General features: G+C 42.4%; 1 protein-coding gene across 3 annotated transcripts in view; it reads left to right on the plus strand.

Moving 5' to 3' along the window:
- Myom1 (myomesin 1) overlaps positions 1 to 18,520 on the plus strand; it is a 127,417-nt gene that overhangs the window by 63,992 nt on the left and 44,905 nt on the right. For 2 of the 3 annotated variants that reach the window (XM_076549895.1, XM_006972255.4), the window contains 6 exons: positions 420 to 603; positions 934 to 1,108; positions 3,127 to 3,248; positions 6,830 to 7,026; positions 11,783 to 11,909; positions 16,995 to 17,179. In XM_076549895.1, coding sequence (XP_076406010.1) covers positions 420 to 603; positions 934 to 1,108; positions 3,127 to 3,248; positions 6,830 to 7,026; positions 11,783 to 11,909; positions 16,995 to 17,179 — 990 coding nt within the window. Of the gene's footprint in view, positions 1 to 419; positions 604 to 933; positions 1,109 to 3,126; positions 3,249 to 4,729; positions 5,021 to 6,829; positions 7,027 to 11,782; positions 11,910 to 16,994; positions 17,180 to 18,520 lie in introns of all 3 variants that reach the window. The other variant, XM_076549896.1, reaches the window with a different exon arrangement.

Here is an 18,520-nt window from a genome sequence, read left to right on the forward strand (position 1 = left end):
GTTGATCTGCACAGGCCTTTCTGAGGAGGTGGCAGCCTGAAGGATGCCATGAGTCATAACCCTCAACTAAAATAACACAGTTCATAGCAACATTGCACAAATTTAAGTATTGAAAACAGTTCATTGAAGTGATGGCCTACCCTAAGACTTAGAAAGATAACTAACTATCCTTGAAATAAAGACTTCTATAAGTAGATTGACAAGCACGCCTGTGTACAAGTGAAGTCAAGTGTTAAAACCGTTTACCCAACAGCTCAAAGCCACACTTGATGTAGAAGCCTGCGGCATTCAGCTGTCCCCTTTCCCCACATCCCTTCTCCAGTCCAGCTCTAGAAACAGGGGTGGTTTGTTGGCTGGTAAACGTGTGAGTGCCCTGTGTGCTCTGGGGGCTCCCAGTGACGTCACTGTTCCTGCTGCAGTGTGACGTGGGAACAGAAAACTGGCAGCGTGTCAACACAGAACTTCCGGTCAAATCTCCTCGCTTTGCTCTGTTCGATTTGGTGGAGGGGAAATCTTACCGCTTCCGCGTCCGCTGTTCCAATTCAGCAGGAGTCGGGGAACCCTCGGAGGCGACAGAAGTGACGGTCGTAGGGGACAAGCTTGGTAAGTCTAGGGTCAGACTGAGCACCTGTGACTTTACGTTGTGTCAAGAGAAGATCCCAAACCAAGAGTAAAATTAAAATAGTGTTGTTTTGCTTATGCAAAGTAAACTTCATGAGTTTTACCAGCTAATATAGTTTTCTATGCCCATAGACATTTCATTTACTATTATGCTTCCTAAATAACATTTTGAGCAAAATACATTATAAAACAAAGCTGCTGTATGTTTAACATGATGTGTAAACATGTATGTATGTGTGCTTGTGCATATACAATGGGAACGAAGTATATTAAATGACCTTGAGTTTCATCACCATTTTCTTTCTTACACAGACATCCCCAAGGCCCCTGGAAAAATCATCCCAAGTAGAAACACAGACACCTCAGTGGTGGTTTCCTGGGAGGAGTCCAAAGATGCCAAAGAACTAGTTGGGTACTACATCGAGTCCAGTGTGGTTGGCTCTGGCAAGTGGGAGCCCTGCAACAACAACCCTGTGAAGGGCTCACGGTAATGCACAAATGTGCTCATGGGTGTGGTGTGGTGTGGGTGGGTATGTGTGGTGTTTATGTGTGTGTGTATGTGTGCGCACGCATGTGTGTGTGCATGTGTGTGTGTGGTGTGTTCCAGAATCACTGCAAGCTACATGCAGTACATATATACAGTGGAAGAATAACCCATGTGGGGTTAGAGAGATGGCTAAGCAGTCAAGTATATACTGCTCTTGCAGAGGACCCAAGTTCAGTTCCCACACTGGGTGATTCACAACCACCTGTAACTCCAGCTTCAGGGGTCTGACAGTCTCTTCTGGCCTCCCCAAGAACACAAACAGGCACATTCTCCCCCTCCACCACATATACATATGTACCAGGTACCTTCATACACAGGCACATTCTCCCCCGCAACCCCACACACATATAGATATTTTATTAATAATAGATATAATTAAAAAACCTTTTTAAGAACACATATACATATTTACTTTAAATAGCCAAATGAATTTAAAGCCGAACATGTCTAATATAATATATTTGGAAAAAAAAAGACTTGTAATGTTAAAACATTAAAAGAAACATAAACTATTATCAACAAGTTCATTTTATAGTTCTCTGATTCTCTTGATTTTCTTTTTCCATGGTTACTTTCTGGTCTTTCACATACAAAATGATATTAGACTCCAAGGACCTAACAGGCACTACCAAACATGGATACTTTGGTATTTTTAAGAGAACAGAAAACAGAATATCTGCACATTATTAATTCTGAACATCAACATGATTAAACCCAGGACTGAGCAGATGGAAAATGCCATTGGAAAAATGCCATCAAAACAAGGATGTTCTGAGAGTTTGCCATCTCTTTGTGTCTGTTTTCAATGTGGGTAGAGTAGTTTTTTCTTGCTTTTAATTATTTTCTCAACCAGTTGAGCGTGCTTAATTTAGGACTGACTTGAGAAGTGGTCCCTAGAAAGTGTCTGACGGCCTTGTTGGGCAGCTTCTGTCCTAACCCTTCCAAAGGCCACACATTCCCAGAGGATGAGTGGAACCAGACCCTGAGAGGCTGCAGACCAGCAGAGTCAAGGAAACGCCCCTGTATTCCATCTTTATCTGGGGCATTCAGAAGCCCAAGCATCTACTTTCTACAGAAAAGCAGGAGCCAGTGAAGGGCAGACACTGTTGTTACTCATCTTCATACCTGTGATAACTAGTCCAATGTCTACACCTCTAAAGTACTCAGTAAATATTCACCAACCCCAGTTGACCCTAGACTGAAAGGCACGGCTTCCTTTATTAATTATCCAACAAGTGAGTGGGATAGAGTCCTTAGCAGACCCGTTATTTCTTGAAGCTACAGTCTTCAAGGCCGATTTAACGTTACGTTGAATCATGAACTGCTACTTACAGCTGTGACAGCTGTTAAGGAGGATGGTGATTTTAAATGGGAGCTCACCATGGATTCACACAGTGTTGCTGGATCTTTGTATCTAAATGGTAATTCTGGAAACTATTTTTCACTTCGTGTCAGATTGCAGTGTAATTTCTCAAGTAATGGTTCCTTCCCGGGCACAAAGAAGGTAGCGGTTAGGTGTCAGTGACAGGATTATTAGTACCTTACACTTTAAGTATATGCCTAACATGGTTACTCATGATATTGTCACCACACCTATTATTTATTAAGTGCCTCCTTTGTTTCAGACCCATTACTGGTATTTTAAATACTAGATAGCTCATCTTTATGCAGAACCAATATGTGGTAGTATTATGGTTTCTCTGTTGAACATTTTCTGATGAATGTTCAGGGTAAGCCAGAACTCTTTTTTTTTTTTTTTTTTTTTTTTTTTTGATGGAGTGGGTTTTAAAAATTGCCCAAATTGCCTTCTTATCTAAGGTTCACATGTTACCTGAAGCTCTCATTTTAAAAAAATGAATCTTTTTATAAAGCCAGGCTATTCAGATCACTCAGTTAAGCTGCCAGTCACCTTCCCTAGTCCTCCTGGAAAAGCTCTGAAGGCTTCCTCTCCTCTTCAGATTTACTTGCCATGGATTGGCGACTGGTCAGAGCTACATTTTCCGGGTCAGAGCAGTGAACGCCGCTGGACTTAGTGACTATTCCCAGGATTCGGAAGCCATTGAAGTCAAGGCTGCTATCGGTAAGCTCCTTTTGTGTAGTTTGGCCGAAGAAAGAAATGAAATTTTTCCAACTTTCCGTCATCTCCATAAATGGTTTAAAGTCTCTGATTTCACGCCATGGTTCTGCCGTTACATGATCATTTCTCTTTGGCTCCAGTTGACCACTAACCTTCCATAGCTGACGTCTTACAGATCTTCATCACTTACCAGCGCCTGTCCATCTGTCGTGCTCTCATCTCCACCATTCCAGTCTCCTCAGACACTGCCCCTTGTCTGAGACTTCATGCTAACTCCATGTTCATCCCGGGACCTGGCAGGCCGTCCCCCTTCCGTGAAGCGGTACATCGCCATAACTCTATCATCTTGTACCTAAAAGCCATTTCATCTGCAGCAGAGCTTGGCTTCTTTCTCCTAACAGCACATTACCATGCTTCTTAAAAATGCCTCTAAAGTTCATGCAAGACACATGTGGCTGCTTAATCACATACTTCATCTGTTTGCAAACTAACAGAATAACTCCATCAATAAGGTCATTATATGTATACGTGTGTTATACCTCCCAATCTTGGATATAATTGGGGAAGGGACCCAGCTACTTCAGAAAAACAAAAACAAAATCTGTAATATGCTAACGTATTAATAGAACTATCTGATTCTGTATCTCAGTGATAAGGCACACAGTTTTTTTTTTTTTTTTTTGATTTTTCGAGACAGGGTTTCTCTGTGTAGCTTTGCGCCTTTCCTGGAACTCACTTGGTAGCCCAGGCTGGCCTCGAACTCACAGAGATCCGCCTGCCTCTGCCTCCCGAGTGCTGGGATTAAAGGCGTGCGCCACCACCGCCCGGCCTAAGGCACACAGTTTTGACGTGGAAAGCCCCAATACCAATGTAAAAAGATTAAGCATGTGCGATGGTGCGTACCTATAATTGCAACAGCTGGGGAAGGTGAAGCAGGAGGATTGAAAAGTCAAGGTCATCCTGGGCTACATAGCAAGACCCTGCCTCAAAATCCAAAGCAATAGAACAACCAGGACAAAAACCAGATTTAACGTTAGTTTTCTTCTTTGGCATTAGTTTAAGGTAGACAGTGCAGACATGTTCTTTTGGGGGTTGGGAGGTAGATTTCCTTACTGTTGCACTAACAGTCCTGATTCTGTCATGCAGTTAGGATCTTTAATATTGTGTCTCATGCACTTTGTGGTCCTTTCTCTATTATGTTGAATATTAGAACATATTACCTCTCAATAATTTGGGTTTTTTTTCCCTGTATAAACTAAAACCCTTTGGGTTCTGCAAATAGAAATGGTTCCTGTTCTGTCTGTGGTTTCTTCTTTTTCCCGAAAATATGGAGAAGTTGAAATGTTCCCTGGCGTAAATTCTGTTAAACCAAGATTGTTTTTCGCTCTGCTTGCAGTCCTAATGCTTCTGTTTGTTCTATTACTCAAGAGTAACACGTATGGGGTCTGGCTCACATCGTTTCTGTTGTTGTCTGGTGACTGTAGGGGGAGGAGTCTCTCCAGATGTGTGGCTTCAACTGAGTGATGCGCCTGCTGGACTAACAGACTCCAGGGGGGGCGTGAATGGAGCCTCCCCACCAACCTCTCAAAAAGATGCTTTGCTCAGTAGCAAACCTAACACACCTTCACCACCCAGTAGCCCTCCCAGCCCGGGCCAGGCAGAAGTGAGTAAAGTAAGTGAATCAGTTCAGGAGGAACTCAGCCCGCCACCACAGAAGGCAGCTCCCAAGGAGCAAAGTAAATCTGAGTCCCCGAAAAAGAAGAAGGACCCAGTAGGTGAGAACTGCCAAGTCCAGCTCTTCATCTGTCTCCATCAGTGTCCTCACCTCTCATTGTCCAGATCATATGCTTCATCCGTGTTTGTTCCTCATTTGTTGGTTCTGAATTTTATGTTTCTATTAGCCATTCAGCATGCTTTCATCTAATACACTATCAAAGTCGCCATGTGGGATTGGCTTGGATGCATTATTTCTTAGCCTTCGCAATGACAAAATGTTTACGGGACTGTTTGACAAAGGAGGACTTAGCCAGGAAGATACCCCAGGCCTAGACATGAGGGTAGAAGGACTTGATCAATCAGGTTGTATGAAGCTGAGTGATCTTGACGTGAGTTCTTTGGCATACTCATGGTCAGAACAGGTAGAGGAGAATATTTCATGAGGAAGTGACAGGGTCCCAAGGTCAGAGTTATTAATCTCCATTGTTCAGCCTCAGGTTTTTAAGTGATCATTCATCTTTCATTCAAATCTCTAGTTCTCAGCAGCTGTGAACAGTTCAGAATGGTATTATAGCCAATGAGAATTGCATTCCACAAAGAAACTACATGCCATGAAGGGACTCACGGAAGATGGTTTATTAGAAAGCTAAACACGAGCTGGTTGGGTGCTGTGGGTTATGTGTGTGTTCTAGGAGACGATGCATCACATCAAAGTGCTGATGAATTTTAACTGCTCCTGTCCATTCCTCGTCTCTAGCCCACCCAGCTTTCATACCTTCTCTACTTTTTTGTTTTGAACCCTTATTCGTCCCATTAACTAAGAAGAAATGGAATAGTCACTTAAGGTTCCATCCTCGTAAGTGCTCTGAAATAGAAGATAGAGAGAAAAGGTGTGTGTGTGTGTGTGTGTGTGTGTGTGTGTGTGTGTGTGTGTGTATAGAGAGGGGGGAGAGAGGGAGAGAAATGACTTTATTTTAAAGGTTTTCTTTGTTCTGAAAGTTGTTTTGAATAGGAATGTGATAATTTCTGTAACTTTTATAATCCAAACAAATCCTTGGGAATTCCTTTGATGTCCTGCATATCTAGATAGACTTCTTGCTATGACTGTTACCTTTCTTTCTTCAATGAAAATTATCATTTCAGTGGCCAAACGTAAAGTGGACCTGCAAACCATGTATCTGTACAAGGAGTTTTGAAATAGCCTTCAATTTTTTTTCTAGCTAGGCAGCAGCAAATGCAATGACCACTACATAGTGTTGTGTGCTATGTAAAACATTCTAACATCAGGAATTTAAAATCCTAGGAGTTTAAAATGCTGTGATAAATATGCATCTACCAAGAGAAAGTCATACGGCAGATCATGCCTTGTGCTATAGAATATTTTTTAAAGGTGTGTTTAACTGAGATCCAGGATATTTTCCTAACTGGAGTATACACACAGTCTCCCAGGGTAAGTGTACATGAATATGAAACCATTTGGAACTGTATGGAGATGCCAAGTGAACAAACTGATATGGAAACCAAGATATGTACACATTCTGTTACCATTAGAGATCAAATTAAAACAAAACCACAAAAAAGTGTAGGTCTTGAGGGAAACATTTCTTCCTATGGGAAAAAGATCATTTTCTGAGGACATAGCATTTCACCAGATGAGTTTTTTAAAACTCAATTTAATGATTTCAGTACACGTTCTCAATGTCTATTTTTTTCTCATACACCAAGTCAGGTGCCAAGTTTCAGATCAATCTCACATTTTCATTGTATACGACATCGAGTGCCCTCCTATGTGGCACCAGGTAAGCATGGTGGATGTGTACAGAATTCTGAATGCATTTTCCTCTTACGAGCTATTTACATTGCAACAGCGGCACCATCTCCACCCTATGACATCACTTGCCTTGAAAGTTTTCGGGACTCAATGGTTCTTGGATGGAAGCAACCGGACACAACTGGAGGGGCGGAGATCACGGGCTATTACGTGAACTACCGTGAGGTAACTGGTGGGGTGCCCGGAAAATGGAGAGAAGCCAACATCAAGGCCGTCAGCGACGCCGCGTACAAGGTAGGCCAGCCCGTGTCTCTGTGGTGTGATGCGTCCTGTGAATGAGACTGTGCGTGCATGTGCACACCCAGCACCTGCTAAAGGGTTTCTGTCATTTTGCCAGTGTTCATCGTCAACCCTGGCATGGCAATTTTTGTGAAAAATACCCTTGGTAGGTAAGATTAGTATGGCTAGCCAAGCGGGGCTGACTAATTCTGATTCATACATGTAAGCATGATTTTTTAGAATATTTACCACAAAATGTGCGTTTATTACAAAACTGGTATTTTCTTTCAAACTTAGAAAACATCAGTAACTATGTCACTAGCTTCAGACATTGCTAGATCCTATAACTTTGGATTTTTTTAAATTTTCACAGTTAAAATCGTGATGGCATGACTAGCTTACTTGGCCCTCCCACACCTTGTGGTGTGCTCCCTTTAATAGTGGCTCTTATGGCCAGAAAAGAGAGCACGCATCTCCTGTTGGGGAGGCCTCTACTCCTCAGCCTACCACAGACCCCAGCGGCTCTCTCTTGGCACAGCTGTTGATCTTTGTTAGAGCATCACCTGCGAGGCCCAGGTACCGACTCCCCAGCACTCACAGACACCCACCCAGTGAAAGTCCAGAACAAGGCCAGACCAGGCCCGGAGGAAACAGCTCACCTTGAAGTCAATGCCACACTCTTCCTATTTAACATTTGACATTTATGAAATATCACACACACAGATCAGGCATGGTAATGCAAAAATAGTTCTGTTTTTGCTTTGTGTCACAAGTTTTCATTATGTGGCCCAGGCTAATCTCAAACTTCTAATCCTACTCCTCACCCTCCAAAGTACTACTATTACAGGCTTGCACCACCACACCCAACCACAAAGTTGTATCCTTAAAATTCTTCCATGTTGCTATGTACAGCTTTATTTTCATTACATACGGTGCTCCACCATGTGACTGTACCACCATGTGCCCCCCATTCCCTCATTGATTGCTGTGTGGGCCGTTTAACGGTTTTCAGCCACATCACACAATATGTGTGGAGTCCCTGCTCTGCGTCTTGACCCACATTTGGCTCTTTAGACATTCTCGGTTTTGATAATTGGAGTGTCAAATGCATTTGAATGTCTTTTCCTGTATATAGGCTTCATTTTTTTTGTTTGTTTGTTTGTTTTTCGAGACAGGGTTTCTCTGTGTAGCTTTGCGCCTTTCCTGGGACTCACTTGGTAGCCCAGGCTGGCCTCGAACTCACAGAGATCCACCTGCCTCTGCCTCTGCCTCCCGAGTGCTGGGATTAAAGGCGTGAATGCTCTTAACCAATGAGCCATCTCTATAAAATGTCTTGATTCCTCCAGATGAAGTTGCTTATCATTGGAGCCTTGCTTACAGCTTTTCTGACTTTGGACACTTATAGGCTTCATTTTTATATCCTCTCCTCTAGCATGCCCACTCATAGTTTTGCCCATTTTCCTCATGGCTTTCTTACCGACTTGCAGCGACCTTTATTGTTGTAAACATAATCAGTGATCTTGGTGCCTTTTTGAAGAGAGGCCTCCTTTATGCCAGGATCACAGAAGTTCTGCACTTGGTTCTGCTCTAGAGCAGCTGTTCTCAACCTGTGGGTAGGAACCCCTTTGGGGTCAAACTACCCTTTCACAGGGGTCCTAAGACCATCTGAAAACACAGATACTTACATCATGGTCCACAACAGTAGCAAAATTAGTTATGAAGTAACAATGAAATAATTTTACGGTTGGGGGTCACCACAACATGAGGAACTGTATTAAAGGGTTGCAGCATTAGGAAGGCTGAGAAGCACAGGTCTACAGGTTTTGCAGCCACTTATATTTCAGTCATTAGTTCCCTTTGAAGTTTGTGTGTGTTGTGAGGGCAGGGTCAGAATTGATTGTCTCCCAGTGGAGACACAGCCGAGTCAGAACCACCTCATGAAATTCATCCTTTGCCCATGATTCTTCTTCGTATTTGTGTCTCTCCTTGTGTTCTGTTCCACTACAGTTCATCCAACACTGAACTAATGTCCCACTAACCAGTTATTACTGTTTCCACAAACAACCGCATTCTCCCATTTCATTAACTGTTCAGGGTAATTTTTAGCGCTTGACGCTTTGATATAAATTATGGGATTATGTTTCTACTAAGTTTTGCCAAAAAACAAGACAAAGGATAAGGAAAATAATAAACTAAAACCTATTAGAATTCTGGTGGAGAGTGCATAGAATTTATCAGTAAGTTGAATAATTAACACATTAAATATATTGATTCTTCTAACCCATGAGCATTAGTATTTTTCTCCATTTATTTTTGTTGGGAGAGGGTCATACTTGAGGAGGTAAGAGGACAACTCACAGAGGTAAAAAAATACAAATAACATATCCTGATTTTACATATAGCTGTTTTAGTTTTGTTAATTTAAAAATTAATTTATAAGTCCTTTGGGAATCGCTTTAGAAATAGTCCTATCGAATGCAAATAATATATTTACTTCTTCACATCCAAATTTTACACTTTATGCTTCATTTTCTTGCACTACTTTCTATCAGAGGCCTTTAACGCAGTGTTGAGTAGATGTGGTAATGTCATTCTAGACAGGATCCTTTGGGTTTTGGTTGGTTGGTTGTTTTATTTTTTGATACAGGGTCTTACTCTGTAACGACACTGGCCTAGGTTGCAGCAATCCTCCTGCCTCACAGTCGCCCTGCTGGGGTTATAGCCTCATGGCACCACACCGTATTTTCTTGTTTTGTTTGTGAAGTGCTAAGGCTGGAAGCTAGGGCCTCAATCATGCCAGAGAAGCACTTTATCACTGACCAAAGCACCAGTCCTTGTCGCTATGATAAAAACATTCCAACATCATCATTATATTTACTATAGTTGTTTCAGAGCCAGCATTAGCAGAAGGAGGAAAGTTTTACATAGTCCTTGTTTGTTAAAAGTAAATTCAAATTATTAAAAAATGAGAGTTGTCATACATTATTTCTCCTTTTTTTTTTTTTTTTTTTTTTTTTTGGTTTTTCGAGACAGGGTTTCTCTGTGTAGCTTTGCGCCTTTCCTGGAGCTCACTTGGTAGCCCAGGCTGGCCTCGAACTCACAGAGATCCGCCTGGCTCTGCCTCCCGAGTGCTGGGATTAAAGGCGTGCGCCACCACCGCCCGGCCTTATTTCTCCTTTAATTTTAATGTGATATAGTCAAGTGATTGACTAAAAGCAGTCGGTGTTCCTTTGACATTCTTTGTACCTACTTTCATCCATACCTGGATTTCATTGCTAATCATCCCCCACACTGCTCCCTGCAGTGTTAATGAATGAGATTATCCCGAAACTAACTAGAATTCGACACCAATGAATAATATGAACAGTGTATAGGAAAGGAAAATTGTGGGACCATCTCACAAGAAAGCCTGCTCATTTCAAACATTGCTATATGTATTTTTAAGGTGACCTTATTAGATGAATACAAAGTGAGTCTTTAGTGCCAATGGTAAGTTTTGCCTTAAAGGCTGTGTTTGCAATTATTAATGACAATGTATGCATTTTCTTTTAGTTGGTGTTTACATGGCACATTACTTTTCATCATTTAGTTTAACATTTAAACATCATTTAATCAATCTTTCTGTAATGTTTTTTTATGTATCTTTTGGAAGTAGCACCCTAGCACTCTGGAAGTGAGGGCAGCAAGATCAGGAGTTCAAGACCAGCCTGGGCTATAATGAGACGCTGTCTAAAAAACATAGTTCCCTTGGCCTGACAGTTTATATTTTATATCATTTAGAAATATTTAACCTTATTTTAATCTTACTACATATTTTTTAACCTAATCACCTAATTATGTACGTTCTACTTGATCTTTCTGTCATGTGCATTTTTCTGTTCTTTATTGACTACTTTTGACTATTTAAAACATTTGTATACATTTATTAATTTTGTGTGTGCCCACCTGTCTGGAGGTCAGAGAACACTTGTAGGAGTTAGGTCTCTTCCCATTCTGTGGCTGCTGGGGATTGAATTCAGGGTATCAGGCTTGGCAGCATCTTTATGCACTGAGATATTGTACTGGCTCTGAATATAGTTTAAAAGTCATTTCATTTCCTCCTACTCTGCCTTGAAAGATATATTGTATAATTTGGGGTTGATTTCTTATGGCTGGATGAACAAATGTAGAATTTGATGTTATTCTCTTTGTTTTACCCTCATCTCAGAAACATAAAACCTTAAAATATTTTAATCCCTTTGCCCTCTTCCTAGTTTAGATGCTGCTGTATTTTATTGACTTGTGCTTTTTAATATTATTAATTACCCGGGTATTTGGTTTGTTTCTAGCTTGTCTTGTTGTTTTGTTGGTGGTATTTGAGATAGAGCCCTGGCTGTTCTGGAACTTACTATCTATCCCAGAAAGGCCTCAAACTCACAGAGATCTACTTATCTCTGCCTCCCACGTGCTGAGATTAAAGTTGTGCAACATCATACCTAGCACAATTACTTTTTTTTGAAGTTTATTTTTATTTATGTGTATGCCAAGAGAGAGTATCTGATTCCCTGGAACAGAAGTAACAGGAGGCTGTTCTTTAGGCTACAAACAGGAATGTGGTTATAAAAGGGTGTGACTTACAGGGGGTCACTCTAGGATAGAGCCAACACAAAAAGTAAGTAAGTTCAATGTTAAACACATGTAATAAAACTAGATCACCATAGGATATATTTGTGACACAGAGTTAAATAAATAAAATGCTGAACAACTGCTTGTGATGTTATCAATGTTATAGATTAGCAATTTGAAGGAAAACACAGTGTACCAGTTCCAAGTGTCAGCCATGAACATCGCTGGGCTGGGAGTGCCCTCCGCAGTGAGTGAGTGTTTCAAGTGTGAAGAATGGACCATTGCTGTTCCAGGTAAAGTGCGAACTGTGTCTGTCCTCCAACAAAATCTACGTGTTGTAGTTAACTGAAGTACTACCTGGATGACATTTAAGAGACAAGAACATGCTTGCTATAGTTACCTCAAATATTTTATGATAGCATTAAATAATAGATAAAAGATAGTTAGAAATGTAAACTTGAAAATATATTCCTCACCGGGTGGTAGTGACGCACGCCTCTAATCCCAGCACTTGGGAGGCAGAGGCAGGTGGATCTCTGTGAGTTCGAGGCCAGCTTGGACTACAGAGTGAGTTCCAGGAAAGGCGCAAAGCTACACAGAGAAACCCTGTCTCGAAAAACCAAAAAAAAAAAAAAAAAAGAAAGAAAGAAAGAAAGAAAGAAAGAAATATATTCCTCATTCTCCTATTTCAACTAAAACCCATAGCTGCCATTGCCCAGCCTCTGTTTGGAGGACTGACAGAATCACAATTTGAGTGCCAAGTGAACACTCGGAAGGACTTCTGAACTTTTCATTTGTCTCTTAAAGGCCACTTGAGAGCATCAGTTCGTATCCCACAGCATATTTATTTCCAGAACCATTTCCTGCATCCTTCACTGCTGTTCTGCTCTGAAGTACTCATCTATCAACACCCAGCTCTCCTTCTGGAGACCTGGCTGAGATGGTGACTTCTCCATGTCCTTCTCCCTTGTCCTAGCTCTTCCTTAACGTCTACAGGGGCTTATCATGCCTGACTGGGATATGAGCCTGGCTTTTCTCTACTTGTCTCTCTCCACTAAGCCCTAGTATCTGTGTGTCCACACTACACTCCCTCCCCTCAGGAGTCTGGGAATCTGGTTTGCAAATAGTCTGCTGTGGAGGTTGTCATGGAGGTGGTTGGGTACATGAGGAAGAAAAAAAAAAGAAGTAAGCAGAAGAGCTTACCCATGCTCACACCTCGTATAATGCCATAAAACCAAACACATATAAACACTGACTACAAACAGACTTACTAAGTATTAAGATCCCAACTAGTAATATGCACATTGTAGATGATTTAATTTTCCTTCTGACTTTGGTATTGATTTCTGAGACCCAAATATTCTGAATGACACAGGACTCCTGGGTTTGATAATCAACATATCTAATAATTGGCATGATACAATCATTGATTTTATAAACACTCCAGACCACATAAAGGCACCCTGTGTGGACAGCCACCATGCCCATTCCACCCATTCTGCCACCCCTTCCTCTGTCTGAAACCCTGTGCCCCAGAAGAACCTCCATGTTGCCCTACTCGGCAATTACCTTTCTACTTGACTTCTGCCAAGTATGAATAAAAAATTAGCAAAAGAAACAGAAGAGATTCAATGCTCACTCAACGTCAGCAGGTACACAGAGGCAAACACCTGTCTTTGAGCTGGGTGTTAAAAACTTCTTTCTGCCACTTTTATACAGGTGGATCTGTTAGCAGAGGTTTCTGTCCCACCAGCCAACTCCCAAATAACCACATAGAGACTTATTATAAATGCTCAGCTGATAGCTCAGGCTTGTTACTAGCTAGCTTTTAAAACTTAAATTAACTCATTTCTATTAATGTATGTGCTTCTACGTGGCTCATGGCCTGTTATTTTATTTTCTATGCATCCTGCTCCCTCTGTGTCTGGTTGGTGACTCTGTGCTCCTTCCCAGCATTCCCTCAGTCTGCCTGTCCTACCTAATCTTATTAAACCAATGAGAGCAACACATCTTTACAGTGTACAAAAGGATTATTCACAGCATTTCCTCCTTTTGTCTAATTAAAAAGGAAGGTTTTTAACTTTAACATAGTAAAGTTATATACAATAAAAACAGTTATCAAGTAAGAATTACAGTTACAATATCTTACTGTCATGAAAAGCCTCAGGGTATTTTGTAGGATTTTGAAGTGTTTGAAGACCATCTATCTATTTAAATATATCTGTTTAACCTTGAAAACATACCTAATATGACTACAAGTTTGATTATTATAACCCATATTTTTAATCTATGTTCTACCATGTGGCTTGGTACCTTATTTCAGTATGGCATGTTCATTTCCTGCTTTCTCTGTGTCTCCTGGTGACTCCACCCTTCTTCATCCCTGAGCTCTTTTTTTGTTCACAAGTCCCATCTAACCTCTACCTGCCTAGCTATTGACCATTTAGCCCTTTATTAAACCGATGAGAGTAACAAATATTCACAGTGTATAAAATGATTGTTCCACAGCATGGATCTGTTTCCAAATTCTCATAGTTCTTAAAGTAAAATGTGACTGTCCACAGACTTAGCAATTATGAGCAGGCCTGCACTAAAGGCACCCACAGAGAGTGATCAAGCTGAGAAAAGAGTTTCATGGTGGGCTCAGATGAGAAACACCCCACTGACCACCTTGATCCATCCTTGACTTAGTGAGTAGTATTGACCAAGCAGGCATTGGGAAGCTGTTCTAGAAGGTAGAAGTAAGAATATTTTTCCTTCCTTTCATTGTGAAGGTGACTAAACTGAGGTACAAGTTAATGACATATGGAAAGTCACATGGGTAGCAAGTGACAGATTCAGGGCTGGAAATGTGGCCTTCCTCTTCCCTAAGGAGTCACAGCAGAACCTTGGCTCACCTCTGCAAAGAGGGACTGCCTACTTGGATGCCCAAGTTCATGGTCACTAAAGACCTTTGCTAAGCAGAATGTACCACACTATGCTGTGGGACGGTCTGTATGTCAAATTGCTCTGATTGGTCAATAAATAAAACACTGGTTGGCCAGTGGCCAGGCAGGAAGTAGGTGGGACAAGGAGGGAGGAGAATTCTGGGAAGCGGAAGGCAGAGGCGGAGAGACACTGCAGTCGCCGCCATGACCAGCAGCATGTGAAGATGCGGGTAAGCCACCAGCCACGTGGCAAGATATAGATTTATGGAAATGGATTAATTTAAGCTATAAGAACAGTTAGCAAGAAGCCTGCCACGGCCACACAGTTTGTATGCAATATAAGTCTCTGTGTTTACTTGGTTGGGTCTGAGCGGCTGTGGGACTGGTGGGTGACAAAGACTTGTCCTGACTATGGGCAAGGCAGGAAAACTCTAGCTACAAATGGCGCCCAACGTGTTGGCAAAAGTTTCTACCTAAAACCTGAGAAAAGATTCTAAAATGGAGCTAAAAACAGCTTCCTAATTGTCTCTCTCAAATGAGCAGCAGCTGCCGGTTTGAGTTACTGGCGTGTTCCTGGCGTGTGTGCTTGACCTGCAGTATGGCGGGAATGAGGCCTCTGCAAGTGGCACATTAAGCTGCGTGGTGGATTTAGCCTTTACTAGTACAAAACAAAAAGAGGTTTCTGGGCTACACGCTGCTTGGATAAAAGCACAGACCCACGATGGCTCCCAGAGCTGGTGGAAAACGTACCACCGCCATGTTGGGAAGCTGAAGTGGGAGGAGCCAGCAGCCACAGAGCCGTTTCAGGCTTAGAAGGCTGCAGTTTAAAGCAATAGGCTCAAGGTAATATAAAACATAAGCCACATAAAGATGGCTACCACACAGAGAATCTGGATTATGTTCTCTTTGATATTCGTAACTGAAGAGAAACATTTGATTGCAAAAGCTGTTGAGTTATGCCAAAATGTATATTTTAAAGGTACTTTAACTTCAAAATTTGGATGTAAGGATATGTTGCTTTGGAAAGGAGGCTCTGCTTTTGTTTCCACAGAAAGCCAGAGGCTATGGATTTGTTCCAGATTAAGATACATCAGGTTTGACCAGCCAAGACCACCTGAAAGGTCTCCGATGACACCATGGCCCAGATGATCCAACATCCAGAATCGTTTCAAGGCAACTGGCTCAGACGATACGGTCTCAAGGACTACTCCATGATTCTAAAATTTTCTTTGTGTCCCCATAAGATACAGCGCCCCCCTCAAGCAGGAAGTAGTAAGAGAAGCTACGCCCAAATTCCCAAATATACCAAGCTGACTTTGGAGATGTGTAAAAGTTAAAACCTTCCTTTTAAAAAAAAGAAAGGGGAAGTGCTGTGGGACGGTCTGTATGTCAAATTGCTCTGATTGGTCAATAAATAAAACACTGGTTGGCCAGTGGCCAGGCAGGAAGTAGGTGGGACAAGGAGGGAGGAGAATTCTGGGAAGCGGAAGGCAGAGGCGGAGAGACACTGCAGTCGCCGCCATGACCAGCAGCATGTGAAGATGCGGGTAAGCCACCAGCCACGTGGCAAGATATAGATTTATGGAAATGGATTAATTTAAGCTATAAGAACAGTTAGCAAGAAGCCTGCCACGGCCACACAGTTTGTATGCAATATAAGTCTCTGTGTTTACTTGGTTGGGTCTGAGCGGCTGTGGGACTGGTGGGTGACAAAGACTTGTCCTGACTATGGGCAAGGCAGGAAAACTCTAGCTACAACACTATTTGAGGCTAATATTTAAGTATGTTTCCAGAGATGACATTGGAAAATAAGAATGGTGCATATTTGAAATTCCTAAGCTGGGTAAATAGTGAGGCAAATATTGAACTACCAGTTGTGAAATGCTGAAGCACAGCATGGCAGTGCCAGTGTGTGCAGTTGATGTCAAGTCACTGTGAGTCACTTCAGGTGATTGTGATTGGCTATTTAGACAGATGTTGTTATTTGGAAAAAAAAATGTGTATATCACTTAATAGCAGCCAGTGACCACACAAAGGTACATCATAGTTTAGACTGTTTAGAAATGCAGACATGTGCACAGCATATATCATAGTGTCTTTTCTTCATAGTGTTATCAAGTTATTTGGCTTCTGTGGACTGTCTGCTAACTGCCCTAAGAGGGACTGAAATCAGTGATGACTTGTCCACCCAAGAACAGCCTGAGGGATGCTTATCTAGCTCCAAGAAACATCTGGGCATGGCCTTGACCACCTGTGCTCCATGAGTTGTTGCAGGGCAGCTGTAGAAAGCTGCAGTGACCACAACATGCCTGCTCTCAGGAGGCTGGTAGATTTCTACAGAGAAGGCCAGCAGACGAGTCAGCTGAGACACCCTCGATGTGGCTGCGAATGTAATCATAGTGAGTTCTCCTCATGCACACTGACTTCTGCTGCTCTCTCTCCCCGACTCAGGACCACCACACAGCCTGAAACTCAGTGAAGTCAGGAAGAACTCCCTGGTTCTCCAGTGGAAGCCTCCAGTCTACTCAGGGCGGACTCCGGTCACTGGTTACTTTGTGGACCTGAAGGAAGCCAGCGCCAAAGATGACCAATGGCGAGGTCTCAATGAGGCAGCCCTTGGGAACACATATCTGAGGGTAAGAGGATGCCCTAGGATTTACAGCAGGCCTTTTTTCTCTCTTTTTTGTTTTTGTTTTTGTTTTTGTTTTTGTTTTTGTTTTTGTTTTTTCGAGACAGGGTTTCTCTGTGTAGCTTTGTGCCTTTCCTGGATCTCGCTCTGTAGACCAGGCTGGCCTCGAACTCACAAAGATCCGCCTGCCTCTACCTCCTGAGTGCTGGGATTAAAGGCGTGCGCCATCACTGCCCGGCAACCTTTTCTCTCTAAAAAGGAAAACTACTAATACTGAGCTAACATAATCAGAATCAATTTCATAGATTGGGCTCCTGGTAAGATTCCATCTACTTGGCAGTAATTAAGGCTGGGGAATTTTTTGATGCTTGAAATTGTTTGGTGACATTTCACCTGAATTCCTTAATCCACTTTGAGTGGCGTCCACCAGCTCCCTCCTCCCTCTTCTTCCCCTATTTGCTTTGACATTCCCTCTCAGAGTTTTTGCTCTGCACAATCTTACAACATTACTGCTCATTGCTGCCCCTCCAAAGGTGATTCTCATTCTCCTCTCACCATTTTTGACAGTGGCCTTTTCCTGGAGGGTGCTCTTTTCACAGATTCACACTGGCACTGCTGTATCTGCAGACTCTTTGGAGTCATGCCCTGGCTCACTTGGCTTCCTCAGGCATGCCTGCGCTTGCATGAACGCTTGGAGCTTGCCGGAATGGGTTCACTCCACTCTTGACCTTCGCCTCACCTTTTCCATACCACTGCCTCCAGTCTCCCTGCGCGTGCTTGCTGAACCTGGGCCTCGCTGACACACAGATGCTGCTTGGAAGCAACAGGTCCTCTCAGCTGTGTTGGCTGGGAGCCGCAAAAGAATGTTTTCCCTTGGGGTGGGGACAGACAGAGTACCTGAAGACCCTAAATCGGTAGCAGGGCAAGGATTATGATTCCACAGCCTATAGCTTTATTAGGGTGACTAAGCCACAACCACTCAAAATTTGCATGCTGCATTCATAGCAAACAGTTCATAGCCGTGTTGATAATTAGAGAGTGTGAGACAGGAGTGGATGGAAGAAGACAGAACATAATTCCTGTTTAGATTAGAGGAAAGGAAAGGAAGTCTAAGGGTATGGATGCATAGATTATGAGTTAGTCATGGTGTTGTTCTTGTGCTGGAGGTAATGGAAGAGTGCAGATGTATTTCTGTCTCAACACTGACTAGACTCTGGAATGTAGGTTACTTCCTTGTGTCACAGAAACCCAACTCACAGCTACTCATCACCTACGTGCCAGGTACAGATGTGACAGGCACCTGGTGACTGGTCTGTTTTTATCACAAAAAAATGTTCCTGTTCCTTTC

Source organism: Peromyscus maniculatus, chromosome 13, assembly GCF_049852395.1.
Source record: "Peromyscus maniculatus bairdii isolate BWxNUB_F1_BW_parent chromosome 13, HU_Pman_BW_mat_3.1, whole genome shotgun sequence".
NCBI classification, from domain to species: Eukaryota; Metazoa; Chordata; class Mammalia; order Rodentia; family Cricetidae; genus Peromyscus; species Peromyscus maniculatus.